Consider the following 17,960-nt stretch of genomic DNA (forward strand, 5'->3'; position numbering starts at 1 on the left):
GATTCAAATGACTCACTCATGAAAACAGTCACTTGTTGCCACCTACTGGCAAAAAGATGTAACCTGCAGAAAGAGTCAATAATTCTTAGAGCCCTATTTTATCGATCTGAGCGCATGGTCTGAAGTGCATGGTGGATTAAGGTCATGTTTAATCCACTTTTAATAGTTTAACGGCGTAAAAAACTCTTGGCGCACCAGGCACATGGTCCAAAAGGGTTGTACCTAGTCTCTTAATAAGTCATGGGTGTGTTTTGGGCGTAACGTGCAATAAACCAATCTCATCTCAGTCTCATCTCCCATTCCGTTTAAAAGCCAGTAGCGGAAAGACTGAACAAAGAATGTTTGTGTGCTGCTGTGTGTGTAATAAGCAGAACAAAAAATAGTGCGCTATTGACTTTAGACCAGGTTTTTGTTGGTCAATGGCACAGACATTTTCAGTTGCCTCAAAATAGCAACGCGCCAACAATGCACCTAGAAACACACCTCGTTTTCAGACTAGCACACCAATGGGCGAACAGATGGACATGAGTGCATTTGCGCAGTGGACATGGCGCTGCGTCAGGTTGAAACTACCAAAAAACACTTTGAGTATGGCGTCGCATAGCGCCGGGTGTATGATGGGGCCCATAATCACTAATGCACAGACTGACTGTATAAGCACTCAAATAATGACACAATTAAGAAATATTATAACATCATTTAATATTAAAAATGTTTTATCCTTGTACCCAAGTATGAATAATGCACAGTTGCATTATATGTGGTCTTACGGTAAGTTATGTCCATGTCAGTGGACCTCTGTGAGCAGGGGCATTTGGGAGCTCTCTGGGGCTTGCAGAGGGCCGGCTAAATCAGAGACCACTGAACAGATCTGCTGTTTCTGCCCCATTTCTTTATTCATATTATTCACCTCACTCTCTCTCTGTTTCAGCTTCATCTGTGAGATCCGTTTCTTCACTGCTGGGGGCTGTGGACACACAATAAAACCGAGGGCTGTCAAATAATGCTTACATATTTAATTACAACATTTTACACAATATACAGTGGCAAGAAAAAGTATGTGAACCGCTTGCAGAATCTGTGAAAATGTGAACAATTTTAACTAAATAAACAAGATCGTACAAAATGCATGTTATTTTTTATTTTACATAAAAACTGTTTATATAAAGTCCACAAGACTATATAGCTGAATTTATTAAAATAACCCCGTTCAAAAGTTTATGAACCATTCATTCTCAATTCTGTGTGTCGTTTCCTGGATGATCCATGGCTGTTTTTTAGTTTTGTGATGGTTGTTCATGAGTCCCTTGCTTGTCCTGAGCAGTTAAGACATTCTTCAGTTTTCCAGCATCTTTTGCATATAACCCTCTCCAGCAATGACTGTATGATTTTGAGATCCATCTTCCCACTGGGGACAATTGAGGAACTCAAACACAACTATTAAAAAAGGTTGAAACATTCACTGATGCTCCAGAAGGAAACACGATGCATTAAGAGTTGGGGGGTGAAAACGTATTGAATTTGAAGATCAAGGTAAATTGTACTCAATTTGTCTTCCGGGAAACATGTAAGTATCTTCTGTTGCTTCTGAAGGGCAGTACTAAATTAAAAAAATATATATTTAAACAAAATAAGAAACATTTGGACATCTTCATCCTGCTCAAAAGTTTTCACCCCCGGCTCTTAATGCATCGTGTTTCCTTCTGGAGCATCAGTGAATGTTTGAACCTTTTTTAGTAGTTGTGTTTGAGTGCCTCAATTGTTCTCAGTGTGAAAAGATGGATTTCAAAATCATACAGTCATTGCTGGAGAGGGTTCAGATATGCAAAAGATGCTGGAAAACTGAAGAATGTGCAGGACCTGGAGGATTTTTCTGAAGAACATTGTGCAGTTTAACTGCTCAAGACAAACAAGGGACTCACGAACAACCATCACACAAACAAAAAAACAGTTGTGGATCATCCAAGGAACGACACACAGTATTGAGAATCAATGGTTCATAAACTTTTAAGCAGGCTTATTTAAATTCAGCTATTTTTTTGTCTTGTGGACTATATGTAAAAAAAAAAAATATGTAAAATATCTTATTCAGGACAGTACTAAATAAAAAATAGCATGCATTTTGTATGATCTCTTTTATTAAGTTGAAATTATTCACATTTTCACAGATTCTGCAAGTGGTTCACATACTTTTTCTTGCCACTGTACCTGATATATATCAGAGGGACTGTGTACACAGAGGTGAGAGGTTCTTGGAGGGGCCATAACGATCTCCCCTGAGGGTCCCTGTACAGTATAAATGTAATATTTAAATATTTGAGAGAAGAATCGCTCCAAATGAAGATAATTCAAAGGCATTACATTATTTTGGCAAACAAAAGTATTAAACAGATGTATTTTTGTATTTTATCTGCATTTTTTTAATAGGTCTAACATCAAACGAAAAGGAACATATTCATGCTCCATTAATAGCACTGAGATTATGAGCTCAGGAAAGAACAAATTTGTTGGAGCTACTGAAAAATCTATTAATTGCACAGTGTGGAGTTTCTTTGTAAAACCCCAGGCAGCCTGTGGCAGACAGCATGGATTTATACCGTACATATGTTCTGAAGATCAAACACACACACACATTCTACTTATCAAGTCACTGATACAAAACTAATCCACTGTTGCCATTGAGTGTACCTTTTCATAGCTTTCCTTTGGTATACAGTTGTGATGGCCCACTCTTCCACTCCTTCTGCCTGTTCTCTCTGCACTAAGGCCCTGCAGAGAAAGCATTTATTATAGACGGCACTTGGGTGAGCTATGAAGCCACTTAAAAGTGTCTCTATAGAGAGACAGAGAGACGGTGTGTCTGAGATGTTGAAAATGCCTATTTTAAGGCATGACATGCATCCGCGAGTGAGTAAATAAATCCATTAACTTATAAGTAAAAGCATTAGGGTCCCATAGACTTTCTAACCAGAAATGCATGTTGGATTCTTTGTAATGGATTGTTTTTATAAACTTAGGGAAGAATCAGAACTGTTTTCTGTGGCAAGGGCAACTTTTTGACTTGTTGTTTTATTTTTTTCTCTTTATGAGTTAGTGTCAGTTCAGTTTCTCACTTTCTATGTGAGCTTGTATGTAAGATACCCTATTATTTCTGTTGGTTACACAGCGTTCCTGCTGGCTTCTCTGCAGCTGGCTGATGCTTTCCTGTAGAGCCTGGTGAAGCTGGTCTGTCTCTTGTCTCTGAGCCTCCAGTTCTGCCTTCACACACTCAAGCTCGGCCTGTGTCTGGTAACCCAGCACCTGTCTCTCTCTGAGAGAAAGAAACAGCACAGACAACAAAACAGCAAAAAAAAAAGAAAAATTATATATCGGGTTAGTTCACCCAAAAATTAAAATTAGCCCATGATTTACTCACCCTCAAGTCATCCTAGGAGTATATGACATTCTTCTTTCAGACGAATAAAATTATTTTTATAACTATTTTTAGTTATAAAGTTATATTTAAAAAGTCCTGGCTAATCCAAGCATTATAATGGCAGAAAATTGTTATAAATTGCCATAAAAGTGCATCTATCCATCATGTAACTGCTCTACATGGATTCGGGGGGTTAATAAAGGCCTTCTGAAGCGAAGTGGCATGTTTGTGTAAGAAAAATAATCATATTTAAAACTTTATAGACTAAAAAAACTACCTTCGGGCGGATTGCAGTACACAATGATTTTCAGCGAAAGAGTAACCCTTGACACAAACGTATTGACGAACGCAGAAGCGCAGAGGATAGAGCAAAACAAAACACAGGTCATGGATTAGAGTCTAAAACGAGAATTTTTAAAGAGAAATGGTGGAGGATTTCGATATACAAGAGAAGACGGGCTTGAGTTTGTTGCCGAGCCCTATCCATGAGAGGCGTCAAAGCTTGCGATGCTCCTGTACATCGTGTCAGGGGTTACTCTTTTGCCGTAAGTCGAAATGCGTACGGCTTTCTGCCGGAAGTTAGTTATTTTAGTCTATAAAGTTTTAAATATTGATATTTTTCTTTATTAACCCCCCGGAGCCGTGTGGAGCAGTTATATGATGGATAGATGCACTTTTATGGACTTCATAAACGAGACAACAATTCACTTGAGTTCACTGACTTGAGAGTAAGTAAATCATGGGCTAATTTTCATTTTTGGGTGAATTAATCCTTTAAATATATATTTGTATATATATTTTAAACATACACACACACACACACATATATAAAGCTAAATATTTAGCAGCCATCACTCAAGTCAAATCCAAATATGCTGATTTGTGCTAAAAAAAACATGTACTATTATCAATAATAAATAATAAGTTGTGCTGCTTAATAATTTTGTGAAAACCATGATACATGTTTCCAGGACTCTTTGAAGAATAGAAAGCTCAAAAGAACCACATTTATTTAAAATAGAAAACTTTTGATGAAAGTAATTTTTTTTCTTTAAATAAATGACATTTTAAATGTACATTTATGCATAATCAATACTTTTAGTCAGCAAGGATGCACCTTGCTGACTAAAAGTATTGATTATGCATAAATGTAAATTTAAAATGTCATTTATTTAAAGGAAAAAAATCTGACCCCAAAATTATGTCCGGTAGTGTATGTACGTATTACATATATTATACATTATTTCATCCTATTTTATTATCTTATTTTGACATTCAACTTTTTCAAGAAAGAGAGGGAATTATTTGTCACGAGTGTGTGTTTTTCTGTTGTTTGCACCTGAGTGTGTGCATCTCTCGCTGGTTCTCCTGCAGCAGTAGTCGTTGCTGTTGGCTCTGGCTGTTCTGTATTTCAAAGTGGGTTCTCACAAACTCCAGGTCTGTTTGTCTCATAGAGACAATGTGCTGTCTCTCACCAGGAGGTAGGTGCTTTAAACTAGCACAACCCGACAGCTCACCCTCACTGAGCTCCAGAGCCTCACGCAGCACTTGCACTAGCTCCAGGTACTAAGCGAAAGACAACAAATAATGATTAATTAATGATTCACTAACACAAACTCAAAATAGAGCACAATCTCATGGCCACAGAAGCACTTTTCACACAATTTAGTTTAAATGTGTACGTGCTGTGCGTCACTCACTGTTTTCTCACTGAGCTCCAGAGTATCAGACATGTCCAGTCTGGCTGAACGCTCTCGTGCAGCCTCGGTCAGAGCTTCAGGGAACGCAAAACCACTCTGCATGTGTCACAAAAGCACACGTAAACACTCAAAATACAAACACACACAAAAATGAACAGAATGTATCCCTTCTGCTTTGAACCACGTGAACTCCACAAGTTTATTGAATTGCTTATTAGTGACCTGCAGAGGTGCAGAATCTAAAATATTTTAAAATATCTTATATGCATTTTAGCTTTACTTTCCATGACTGGATTCAGTACTGAAATGTACGTTATCAGTGAAGCTACTACCACAGAACTGATGGACCCTCTGTGAGCTGCAGATCTCTGAAGCCTCTGAGTCTTCATCCAACCCTGCTTGTCTGGCTCCCCCTGCTGGGTCAGACGCTCTGAAAACCACACAGAAGAAAATTGATAATGTAGAAGGTTAATGCTGGCCTGAAATTAGATCAGATCAGGATCGCATCCAAAGGTTTGATCATTAGTTCAAATGGATCGTAAGACTCACTGCTAGGCCACTTCTGTTCTAGAGCTCTGATTCGCTCCCTCGTGTCACGCAAACCTTCCTGCTGGTGAAGTATCGCTTCCTCGCCGCGATGACCTTTGTGTTTTGACCCCTGATTGATGACATCATTAGGAGCTGTCATGAGTGCCACATCCTGAGAAAACAACATCCATATAACAAGTTAGCAAAGTGTCCATGTGTGATCTATGAGAGTCTGTGTTTGTGACCCCGTTCATTTGTTTCCCTTTTTTTGGGTGAATGTACCCTACTATTCAAAAGTTTGGGGTTGGTAAGATTTTTAAATGTTTTTCTCTCTTGTGCTCAGCAAGATTGCAATTATTTGATAGAAAAAATACAGTTAAAAAGAGAATATTGTGAAATAGTATTACAATTTAAAATAACGGTTCTCTGTTTTAATATATTTTAAAATGTAATTTATTCTTGTGATGGCAAAGCTAAATTTTCATCAGCCATCACTCCAGTCTTCAGTGTTACATAATTAAAATAGATTTTTTTTGTAACATTATAGATGTCTTTACTGTCACTTTTGATCAATTAAAAAAATCTTACTGACCCCAAACTTTTAAACGGTTATACCCAGATGTGTTTTTTAGGCTAATATCAGGCACACTCTATGGCAGGGGTTTTCAAACTTTATGATGCCAAGGACCCCCAAATATGATGAACCTTAATGAGGGACCCCCTTCCTAAAATACATCTATATATTTTTGTGTATGAAAAAACATTTAAGTGTGACATTATAAATACAACATATTGTTTCCAAACATAAATTGGTTATACTTAATGTTGGATGTATAAACCTGAAGAACGTGTTCAATTAAAAATTATTTGTATGAGCAACTTTCACAATAAATGTATGTAAGCAGCTTACGTACTGCATTAAGAATACTGCCTTACAACCCCAGTGAGCAAGATAAAGGGGACTATAGTGAGAAAAACTCACTAGAAAGATACAAAGCAAACACATACAATTCTGGAAAGTATGTATATGGCAAGAAAGGAGAGAAACATTTAGAAATGAAACAGTTAGAATGTTCAGTAGACTTTATAAATTTTTGCTTTGTCTTTTTATTCTCTGAAATTTTCTGGGGACCCCTTTGAACCTTCTGGAGGACCCATGGGGGTTCACGAACCCCAGTTTGAAAACCCCTGCTCTTTGTGACTCATTCAGCTATTATGTTTCAATATACTATTATTATTCAACAAATTTAACAGAGCATATTTTCTTCTTTATCTTCCCTTGTCTCGATTTTCCATAAAAAATGTCTAAAGTATAGATAATTTCAGTTTTGTAAATGCTTGTCAAGTTTGTTGCCGATCTCACTTTAGTGTTTCTTGAGGGCTGAAGTAGAACAAGGCTTGTGTTCTCCATCTCTCTGTATGCTGCTGCTTTACTCTTCAGGTCTTCCTCAGTTTGTCTAACAAAAATGGAACAATATCTACTCAGAACATGTTGTGGATTCATTTAGCAGAGATGTGCTATCTTAAAAAAAAATACTACTTTGTTTGATCATTTGTTTTATAATGCAAAGATAAGTTTGAGGCCATTGCAGGTCGTACCTCAGTTTTTCTCCCAGCTTCTTTGTTTCTTCATCTTTCTGTTCCACAAGTTGTGACATCATGGTAAGCTTCTGTGCGAGCATGCTCAGTTGAATCTTCTGGTCTACAACTAAAGCTTTATGACTCTCCAACTCCAGCTTCTGCTGTTCACTTAGTTGTCCTGCACAGACAGACACTCGTTTAGAAGCACAAACACAGAAAGCAGTTGTACTCGCATTGTGTTGCTTTTGCGGCACCTGTCATGTCAGAGAGCCGAGCATGAGCCTGGGCCAGGTCACGACTTAAGGCATCGATGATCTCACTCTGACTGACCACTTCTTGTTGGGATGAGACCAGAGATGCCCTGCAGAACAAATTAGATACTGCGTGACTGATTTCTCACATACAAGAATATATTCTGAAAACAGTAAATTGAGTATGAGTATAGCGAACAGTGTAGATTGTTTAAAGTCGGCATGAAACACAAAAGTGCAATAGCCTTTTCTTCCCAATTGTGATTCATATCAGAGTGAAAAAAGGAGGACGGGATTTGATTTTGTCCTTCGGGATTTGATTGGATAGTTGTGGTTTCCTATTGCTGTGATGTCATGTGAGTGACAGGTTGCCCCGCCCTCGCACCAGTAAACACATCATCAGAGAAGAGATTCTTTTATAAATAAATAATAATAAATGATGTATATATTGTCTGTGGTTATCATAATTTATAAATTATTTAGAAGATTTACAAGATTTTGACAGTAATTGGATAGTAAAAAATGGAAGGAGGTAGAAAAAGAGGCATATTTGCTGCTACAATTTAACAGTGCCTGATCTATGAGATGATTTAAAGAAAAAAACATGGGCTTTGTCATTAGTTATTAAGCAAGAGTTTTTCGTTAATAATGCATGAATAAATAATGAACTTCATGCATTATGCATTAACAAGCGCACACTGTATGGATATTCTCCTGTGAATGTGACGACAGAGTAAGGAAATTGGTTTGCAAAGTAACTTGCAATATATAAATCTCTAAGCTACAATCTTACATACGCAGAGCTGTTGCAATCGGTTCCGGGGCAGGCCTAATGGATAAATACTCTGAATATTAATATACAACATAGTTTTTGGATGATGGGTAATGGAGTGATAGTATTCATGGGAGCTCTATTATACCGGAGGGATGTTATGGTTTGATCCAGTTCCTGAATTCCCTGTTTTTCTGATGTGTAAGATGTGCTGTTGCTTTCAAAGACCTCCAGTCTATTGAGTGCCTCTGTGGGACGAGTACAACAAGGGGAAACATGATAATGAACACAGAACACATGTAGGACACATAGTTTGAATTAGGAACCTAAGGCTTTAAAGAAGCTGCCCTCTATGGGTAACATATGAAACTGCCGCATTTCAAAACAATGTAAAATAAGTGAGTTTCAATAAAATTCACCTTTGAGTTGATCCTTCAGTGAGTCTCTCTCCTCCTCCGTCTCTCTCCGTCTTTCCTCACTCTGCTGGGCTTTGTTTATTCGTGTTTCCATTGCGACAATGGTGTATGCGTGCTGTCGCACCTGCTCCCTGTACTCCTCTACCTCGACCCTGTGTTTCTCTCTCTCCTCTTCAGCTCCTCTCTGCAGGGCCTTTGCCTCTCTTTCATCATACTGCTTCATCTTCTCGTTCCTCTTCTCCTCTTTAAGATGTAATTCACGGAGTGTTTCTTTCAACTTTGCCTCTTGTATCTTGGCTTCTTCCATCTTGGTTTGCCACTCAGCCTTGCGTGTCTCTATCTCCCGGCGCAAGGCACTCTTGGAAGGCAATAAAGTTATAGTTATAGTTATGGAGTTTTTTTTTTTTATCACTGTCATTTGAAAGCCCATTTCCATTACATAAGAAAACGCTTGCTTTGGTAAATCATAATTATGAGATAAAAAGGTCAAACACATACTACAGTAAGTCTTAATTATCACATAAAAATCTTAATTATGGCAAAAAGTAATAACTGACATCAAAGACTTTTTAAAGTCATAATTATGACCTTTTTACCTCATAATTTTTAACTTTTTATGTCTTAAAATCAAATGACCAATATGGTCATGTGCTAGAAATGCTTAAATTATGACATACAAGTCATAATTATAGTATTAAAAAGTAAATAAAATGTGTCTTTTTTTGTCATAATTATGATTAACCAATATTTATATAATTATGATTCTTTTTATGTGGTAGAAATGGGCTTTAATATGTGTCAAAGGGAGAAGCAAACAACCAATACGGCTATATGATGGGAACTAACACATATGGGTAAATATTTAGGAAACTAGACTCTCAGAAACCAGGTCAAATATAGAGATGGAGCACGTGTTGAGAGTTGAGGTCAGTTTTGTTTTTTATGGAATGAATTCAATTCTTAGTTTTAACTCACCTCAGTTTGTCTCACTAACTGTAGCTCAGCCTTGACCTCCTCCAGCTGTCGCATTAGTGTGTTTTTCATCTCTCTCTGTCGCTCAGCTGCCTGCATCATTAAAAGGTCAAAGGGCAGGAAAAACTTCAGAGAAACCAAATTTGATAGTAAATTCAATTAATTTAATGAATCTAGTCCATTAGCTTGGAGTCAATTCTCTGGAACACTTTCAATAATGAATTTCCATTGGAACTGGGATGAGTTTCACTTCTAATTATAACTGAAAAGGCTAAATGACAATCTAATGAGACCATCCCTCAAGAGGCCTATGCCTCAGAGACTAAATTTTGGTGTTTTTGAGAGAGGCAGCAGCACCTGAAGTTTCTCCAACTCAAACTGCTTTTGCATGAACTCCAGCCTGCTGTGAAGATCTCTGCTCTGCATCTCTGTCTCCTGAAGCTTTTGCATCTCTGACTTCAGTACGGGAAAGAAAGACAGTCATGTTTCTTACGAATCACTCATTTTCTGATTTTTTTACTTTAACTGATTTCGCTGCAATACCTTTAGTTTCCTGAGCTCTGATTGGATGTCCGTGTGGTCCTGGCATAAAATCTGTAAGGCACCTGATACTCCTAGACAAAACAAATCATAACAATAATTCAGACAACTCTTCTGTAAAATGCACTGAAATTCAGTGCATCACTTAGTTTTTCAAACCCAGTTCTGCTGAATCTCTTTAAACTTTCTGTTCCTTACCTCCATTCTTCAAAGAGACATCAACCCCTGCTGCCTTTAACATCTGAGTAGCATTTTTCAGCACTGTGCGTAGGAGGTTCAGTATAAACAGCGAATGCTCCTGAACCCAGCTGAGCACAGGACTCAAATTCATGTCCTGCAGTCCAGATATTTCCATCTGCACTGTGTCCGCAATGCATGCATCTTGTACTCGACTCTGTATACAAGCGCAAAGAGATATCATATAGCTGTGCAACATGTTGTGCATTGCTGTAACACAAACATACAATATTACTTGGCATAATCAAGTTTTCTAATACCTGACATTCTTGCAGTCTGGCTCTAAATTTCTGGGTCTCATCCAACATTTTACTCTGCGTGTGAGCTTCCTCTTTGAATTTCATTTCAAAGTCAAGCACTTTTGTTTTGTACATCTCCATCTGTTCCATTAGCTCTGATACACAGTCCAATACCTCCAAAATCAGAAACAAACAAGACTATTTTATTATAATAACAAAAAAATTCTGGCAGAAACTTTTTTTCTCACTCTCTTTCTCATATCTGTCCAAATCTGCATGACTTTCTTTCTTCCGTGGAACACAAAAGACAATTTTTTTTAAATCCTGGCCATTCTTTTCAACATAATGACAGGGAATATGGACTGAAGCTGTCAAGCTCCAAAACGACAAAAAAGCACCAGTAAAAAAAATCATAAATGCGGTCTACTCGACTATATCTATTTCTAAACTATATCCGTCTCTCAGATACATTTCTATTTAATTTCTTACCTTATAAAAATAAGTATACTTCAAGTTAATATTATTAAGTAAGTAAAGTTATATATATTATTTAAGTATATATAATAATTTTAAGTATACAAATATATTTTAAGTAAACTTTATGTAGTAAATATGCTAATATCAATGTACTAGTAGTATACTTGTATGTAGTGTGTACTATTTAAATACTACTTGGGACTAAATTGGCCCACTTTTTTATAAAAAATGTATAAATCGTGTATAAAAGTACGATTTTAAGTATACTTTAAGTGTAACAGTAGTATTCTTTGAGTCTAGTTTTGAAAACTAGTTTACAACTACATTTTTCCTTTGTACTGCAACTATACTACAAGTAAACTTGTAGCACATCTTGTAGTATATAAAAGTACACTTTGAAGTATACTCTCAGTAAACCACTAGTGTAGTAATTAAATTGCTGTCTATGGGGGAAGATATTTTCATCAGAAATATCTTAACTTGTGTTTTGAAGAGGAACGAAGGTCTCACGGGTTTGGAATGACATGAGGGTGAGTAATTAATAGACAGCATTTTCATTTTTGGGTGAACTAACCCTTTAAGTGTACTTTTAAGTATATTTCTGAGAAGTACATAAAGTATATTTCTGATAGTGACATAAAAAGTAGACTGAAAGTTTCATATTTTTAGTATACTAATAGCACATTTGAATAAACTTATTTTTTATAAGGGCCCAGCAGGCACACAACGTCATAAGACGTTGATATTTGGTTACATTTTGGTTGTGGCGTCAGGTGACCAAAATTCAACGTCAGCTCAAGGTCTAATGCCAACGTTAATTTGACGTCCAATACCAACGTCAATCTGACGTCATATTAACGTCCGGTGCCTGCTGGGGGTATGTATGGATGTCATGTGACGCCACATTAAGAGCCCTTTTCCCAACAAAAGGTCTTTCCAAACTAGTTTTCCATGACATTTGAAGTATCAACATAGAATTTATTCCCAAATTAAACTGAAACAAGATTTTGTTAACATTTGAAAAAATTTATTGATAATTAGCATTTCCATTACCTATATCGGTAAAAATGATGCGCTTGAGAAAAATCCTTGAATGAAAATGTAGCTTCTAATTAGCATGAAAGATTTTCTTACCTTTTGGTCCGATTCTTTGTCAGAAATACGAGCAGTCTTGACGATCTGGTCACGAAAACGATCAAACTTTGAAGAAATTTCAGATACGTTATAGACACCAGAATAATCGCTTTACCACTACTTGACTGTTGTTCCTGTCTTGAGTTCACTTACCCTTGACTGTGTGTGTTTGAGTTCTGCTAGAACTCTCTGTTCTCTCTGCTGCGTCTGCCCATTAAGCTGCTTCAGTCTGTCTATCTCTGACAGCAGAGAAGCCTTTTCCTACAGCGCACATCACGCACGAACATACATGACATCAGATTTCATAAGCTGGCATTGCCTGGCCCAGTGGCCAAATGGATAAGACACAGAGCAGTGTTACCAACTATACTCAATGGAAAGTAGCTAAAGTCTGCTCAAAAAGTTGTTAAATGCCGCTAGATGACTTAATGCGCCAACTGTCGGCAGTTTACATCTGTTTTCTCTCCTAATCCATGCTCACATACTGTAATTTTAAGATAATATATAGCCGAATGTCCAATAAAGTTGTTCACATTGACATATTTTCTGTCAGACAATGGAGTGAGTATGATATAGTGACTGACTACTTTAACAAACAATCCAAAAAGTTGCTAGATTTGTCACTAGTCACGTTTTTGAAGGGGAAAAAAGTCACTACAGGGGTCTGAAAAGTCACTAATCTCACTGTGTGGAGAATCAGGCCTGGGTGTGAGTGAAACTGAAAACTCACTTTCTTGAGGGATTCTGCCTCACTCTGCCTGGCAAGCAGCTCGTTCTGATGCTTCTGGGAGACTTTCAACTTTTAAAACAAAAGAGAAATCATTATTTTTTATTAATAAAACATCAAGTCAAAACAGCATCATTAAAACATAAGTGCTGATGCAGGAACCTTGTCCATCATGCTTGCGAGATTGGCTTCTTTGTGTCTCACATCTTGTCTGAGCTTGTCCACCTCAGCTGCTAGTTTAAGAGCCTGTTTCTCTCGAGCTGACACATCTCTCTGCAAACTGCTAATCAACGCTGAATAAAAAATGGAAGTAAAACACAGGGTAACTAACTGCTCAGATATAACAGGATGGTGCCTGTATGCAAAACATGTCATTGATAATTCAATTAATTCATTTAGTCAATCAAAAATACAGTAAAACAGTAATATTATGAAACATTATTTAAATTTAAAATAAATGTTTTTTTTGTTTTTTTATTTATTCCTTTGATGGCAAAGCTGAATTTTCAGCAGCCATTACTCGTTGAAGACAGTTGTGCTGCTTAATTATAATTTTTTTTGAAACTGTGATACATTTTTTCAGGATTATTTAATGAATAGAAAGCTCAAAAGAACAGCATTGAACAGTAAATGCATCATACAAATAATACTATTGTTTACTTAAAATTTTACTTTTATACAAATTGATAATTTCATAATATCATATCATATATAATAAAAATGATCAATACATCCTAATTCTTTTCACATAACAGCTTTCCACAAGGTTTAGGAGTGTGTTTATGGGAATTTTTGTGAGGTCAGGCACTGATGTTGGATGAGAAGGCCTGGCTCGCAGTCTCCGCTCTAATTCATCCCTAAGGTGATCTATCGGGTTGAGGTCAGGACTCTGTGCAGGCCAGTCAAGTTCAGTCTGCAAGTTCTGTGCAGTCATGTTGGAACAGGAAGGGGCCATCCCCAAACTGTTCCCACAAAGTTGGGAGCATGAAATTGTCCAAAATGTCTTGGTATACTGAAGCATTAAGAGTTCCTTTCACTGGAACTAAGGGGCAAAGCCCAACCCTTGAAAAACAACCCCACACCATAACCCCCCCCCCCCCCCTCCACCAAACTTTACACTTGGCAAAATGCAGTCAGGCAAGTACCGTTCTCCTTGCAACCGCCAAACCCAGACTCGTCCATCAGATTGCCAGACAGAGAAGTGTGATTCGTCACTCCAGAGAACACGTCTCCACTGCTCTAGAGTCCAGTGGCACCGTGCTTTACACCATTGCATCCAACGCTTTGCATTGCACTTGGTGATGTAAGGCTTGGATGCAGCTGCTCAGCCATGGAAACCCATTCCATGAAGCTCTCTACGCACTGTTCTTGAGCTAATCTGAAGGCCACACAAAGTTTGGAGGTCTGAAGCTATTGACTTCTGCGCACTGTGCACCTCAGCATGCGCTGACCCCGCTCTGTGATTTCACGTACGTTGTTCCAAATTGCTTCCACTTTGTTATAATACCACTAACAGTTGACCGTGGAATATTTAGTAGTGAGGAAATTTCACGAATGTACTTATTGCGCAGGTGGCAACCTATCACGGTACCACGCTTGAATTCACTGAGCTCCTGAGAGCGACCCATTTTTTCACAAATGTTTGTAGAAGCGTCTGCATGCCTAGGTGCTTGATTTTATACACCTGTGGCCATGGAAGTGATTGGAACACCTGAATTCAATGATTTGGAGGGGTGTCCCAACACTTTTGTCAATATAGTGTATATCACCCCTAAATTATGATCATACCTGTAGAGGAATTATTTTCATTCCTCAGTTTATTCATCTGTTCTGATAGACTACGTATCTTCTGATCTCTCTCTGTAACAGCCTGACCGGTCACCTCTCCAGAACATCTCTGAAGATCCAGCATCTACATCCATTAAAGAGATAAAGCTCACGGCAGTTAATAATTAAATAGCACATGAAAGATTTCCGATGGGTTTTCGAGAGAGAATAATTAGCTTCATCAAATAAATGTCTCTCTGAAATTGAATCTTAAAACATAAAATAAATAATGAAACTTGAAACATTACAGTCAAAAATGGGTATTTATGCTACAGAGTGCATGCTTTCACATGGACCTTCTTGCCCACTAGGGTCATTGCAACATTTATAAGAGGTTTCCTGATTCTTTTTTAAGATGGAGACAACGCATTAAGTTTTCTGTGATCACATTCTTGTCCTGTAGCATAATTGCGGCTTTTAATCCCAGATTTACCAAATGTACATTTTTACTGCACTATAATATTAATTAAATTATAACTCAAATGGCAAGAAAAATGACACGTTGTATCATGAAATCAAACCTACAGCCTTTGTATTTGTATATGAATGTGAATCTGCTGCTAGCAATTAGTTGCAGAAGGCTGACATAATCTAAGTTAATACTATTCTTACACTCCTTCAAAATAGGCATGACCCAGGTGGGACTTGAAGTCACAATCCCCCGCTCCTGAGGCTGATGCTTTATCCATTACACAAAACAGTAAATAATGTAAAGTGCAAAGTAACAAAGCAGACACCTGCTCCTTTAGCTGTTGTATCTGATCTTTCTTCTCTTTGATGTCACTCTCCAGGCAGCGAAGTCTGTGTGTGACATCTGGATCACCCTGCTTCTTCTGAGACAGCTGGAGCTTGAGAGATGACACTTCCTCCTTCAGGGCCATGATCACATCATCCTTCCTTCGGGACTCATCCTCAAAGCACAAAGACACACGAACGTGTCCCTCTCCGAGCCGATGAAACCTCTCCTCCTGAGAGAGAACACAGTTATCAGTGTATTGCTTAAGCCTTTTAGCCCTATGAGATGGCATAACAATAGCATGGATAGTCCAGCAAATGTACACTAGTTACACTCACCTCCTCCATTGGCAAGGAGTTAATGCTTTGAGAATCGTGAGGTTGTGTCTTACTTCTTAAATAACATCCTTTCCCTGTGTTACCACTCCAGCTTCCTGACAAAAAATCCCCCAAAAAAGCAATCAAATGTATCCAGTTTGAAATAAAAAAATCCATGCTTTCACTTTCCTTTCATCCCTTCCTATTATATCTTATGCTACTCTGAGCAATGTCTGAAACTTTGTATTTTGAGCACTTCCTGTGTTTATTTGCCTCTTCAACATGAATCGCTTGCTGTATTCCTCATTTGTAAGTCGCTTTGGATAAAAGCGTCTGCAAAATGAATAAATGTGAACTCTTTCCCATCAGTTTGGTCCAGTGTTATTTTAGTAGTTATATACAGTGCTATTATAGCATTTATTGATATTTTGAATGAGCTTTTCTTTCTTTTTTTACTTAATGTTTAGTCATGATGTTATGTGCTTCTGTCATTTTTATTCGTTTTTGTTTTTTATTATTACCATGTAGTTTTAATGTATTTTTTATTTCAGTTTTTGTTTTTGTTTATTTCCAGTTAGCCGTCTTAATGCTTCAACTTCTTCCATTTCAAAATCTTCAACAAGTTTGTTTAAAATGTTTTTCATGTAATATTTATGTTTTATTTTATTTCAGCTTTATTTTAATGAAATTCTTTTTAATACTTAACGCTGATTTAGGTCTCTAAAGAAGTCTCTAAACTAAGAAATAATAAATGTGTAATCAAATTTTTCTAAACCAATATTTTTATTTTGGTTAATTTTGGCCATTGTCTTCCTATCTGGTATCATGAAAAATAAGGTAATACTCGAATTTATTAGGTAATTTTTTCCTTACAATCAAAACACTCACCGCGCTAATTAGGTGCCAAGACCTATATATCAGTACAAAAATGTGAAAATATAAAATACTTTATTAATAGGAGATAAAGATGTACAAACGTTTCGGTTCTTTGCCTTCGTTCAGTGACACATTTTTCACTAAAAAAAGAAATTATATTGTCTGTTGAAAAAGACTTTAACTGCTACCTGGTCTGCTAGATTGGGTTTTGCGATCCGGTGTATTTAAACCCCTTTTAGACCCAGCACTCATGGGGCGAGGTCTGGTGGGAGGGTGGGGTGAAACAGAAGGGGTCCGAGCTCGTACCCAAGCCTGGGGAATGGGAGACTGGGCAGCCAGAAGAGGAAACTGTTAGGGAATGACATTTTATATAAATATTAGAATGTTATTTATTATATAATTATGTAATATAAACTTGAATCTGTAGGCCTACATTACAGGCTTTATTTGTGTCTTTGAACTTGAACTTAAGTCGATATAAAATGCTACTGAAACATACAGAATAAACTTAATAAACATTTCTCTTATGAGTTCAAACACATCAAAAATGTTACTGATTTCTCGCTGTCAATGGAGAGCTCATAGGTCGATCCTCCGTAGCCAAAGTGAAGCTGGTCTCCCGGAGAGAGGCGCACAGTGGCATTGTGTATCCGGCAGTCGTTGACGTAGGTCCCGTGGGCAGAGTTTAAGTCACGAATAACATAGCAGCTGTCCCCTTCACACCAGTCAATAGTGGCATGACACTCATCCACCCCACTATTCTGAGTAGATGAGATGAGACACTTAAAAAATGTCATTTCTAGTGGCATGTCTAGTAGGAGTCAGAATGTCATATCCACTATCAGATTATCATCTCAACAGGATATATAATTAAATGTCAAATCAATGACCATGTGAATTGGCATACTAGTGGACACACCTGGGAAAGAAAGTTTAATACCTGTAGACAGAGGTCAGAGTCTTTGTGTCTTCCTATAGTAGTTCTTTTAGGCTGAAGTTTGAATACCCAATTTAAAGTTTTGAGGTAACCCCTCATTTCAACCTGAAGTGGAGAGAAAACTAATAAAATTGACATTCAACCCTTAGTGAAAGTCTCTGTATCCGTGTCTTTTTTAAAACCTCAGTTAGGCTACTTGCAGAACATAGTAGGCAGCAGCAGTTTTTTTTTATAGTACTGTATATTGTAATACTTGCGTCTTGACAACTCACCAATAA

General features: G+C 37.4%; 1 protein-coding gene across 1 annotated transcript; it reads right to left on the minus strand.

The window, feature by feature from the left end:
* Window positions 1-787: 787 nt before the first annotated feature.
* Window positions 788-17,781, minus strand: fhad1 (forkhead-associated (FHA) phosphopeptide binding domain 1; the record flags this gene model as incomplete). Its single annotated transcript, XM_079826342.1, has 27 exons — window positions 788-967; window positions 2,689-2,769; window positions 3,163-3,310; window positions 4,755-4,981; window positions 5,116-5,211; window positions 5,448-5,545; window positions 5,665-5,815; window positions 7,007-7,100; window positions 7,243-7,402; window positions 7,479-7,585; window positions 8,396-8,495; window positions 8,667-9,021; window positions 9,639-9,761; window positions 9,993-10,091; window positions 10,179-10,249; window positions 10,374-10,569; window positions 10,673-10,825; window positions 12,263-12,328; window positions 12,416-12,523; window positions 12,993-13,061; window positions 13,146-13,282; window positions 14,778-14,901; window positions 15,554-15,784; window positions 15,891-15,985; window positions 16,934-17,072; window positions 17,300-17,506; window positions 17,686-17,781. The coding sequence occupies 27 exons, from the start codon at window positions 17,779-17,781 to the stop codon at window positions 788-790; spliced, it is 3,711 nt and encodes a 1,236-aa protein (XP_079682468.1).
* Between the last annotated feature and the right edge of the window lie 179 nt (window positions 17,782-17,960).

The sequence above is a fragment of the Gobio gobio genome, assembly GCF_949357685.1.
Source record: "Gobio gobio genome assembly, chromosome: 10".
Classification (NCBI taxonomy): domain Eukaryota; kingdom Metazoa; phylum Chordata; class Actinopteri; order Cypriniformes; family Gobionidae; genus Gobio; species Gobio gobio.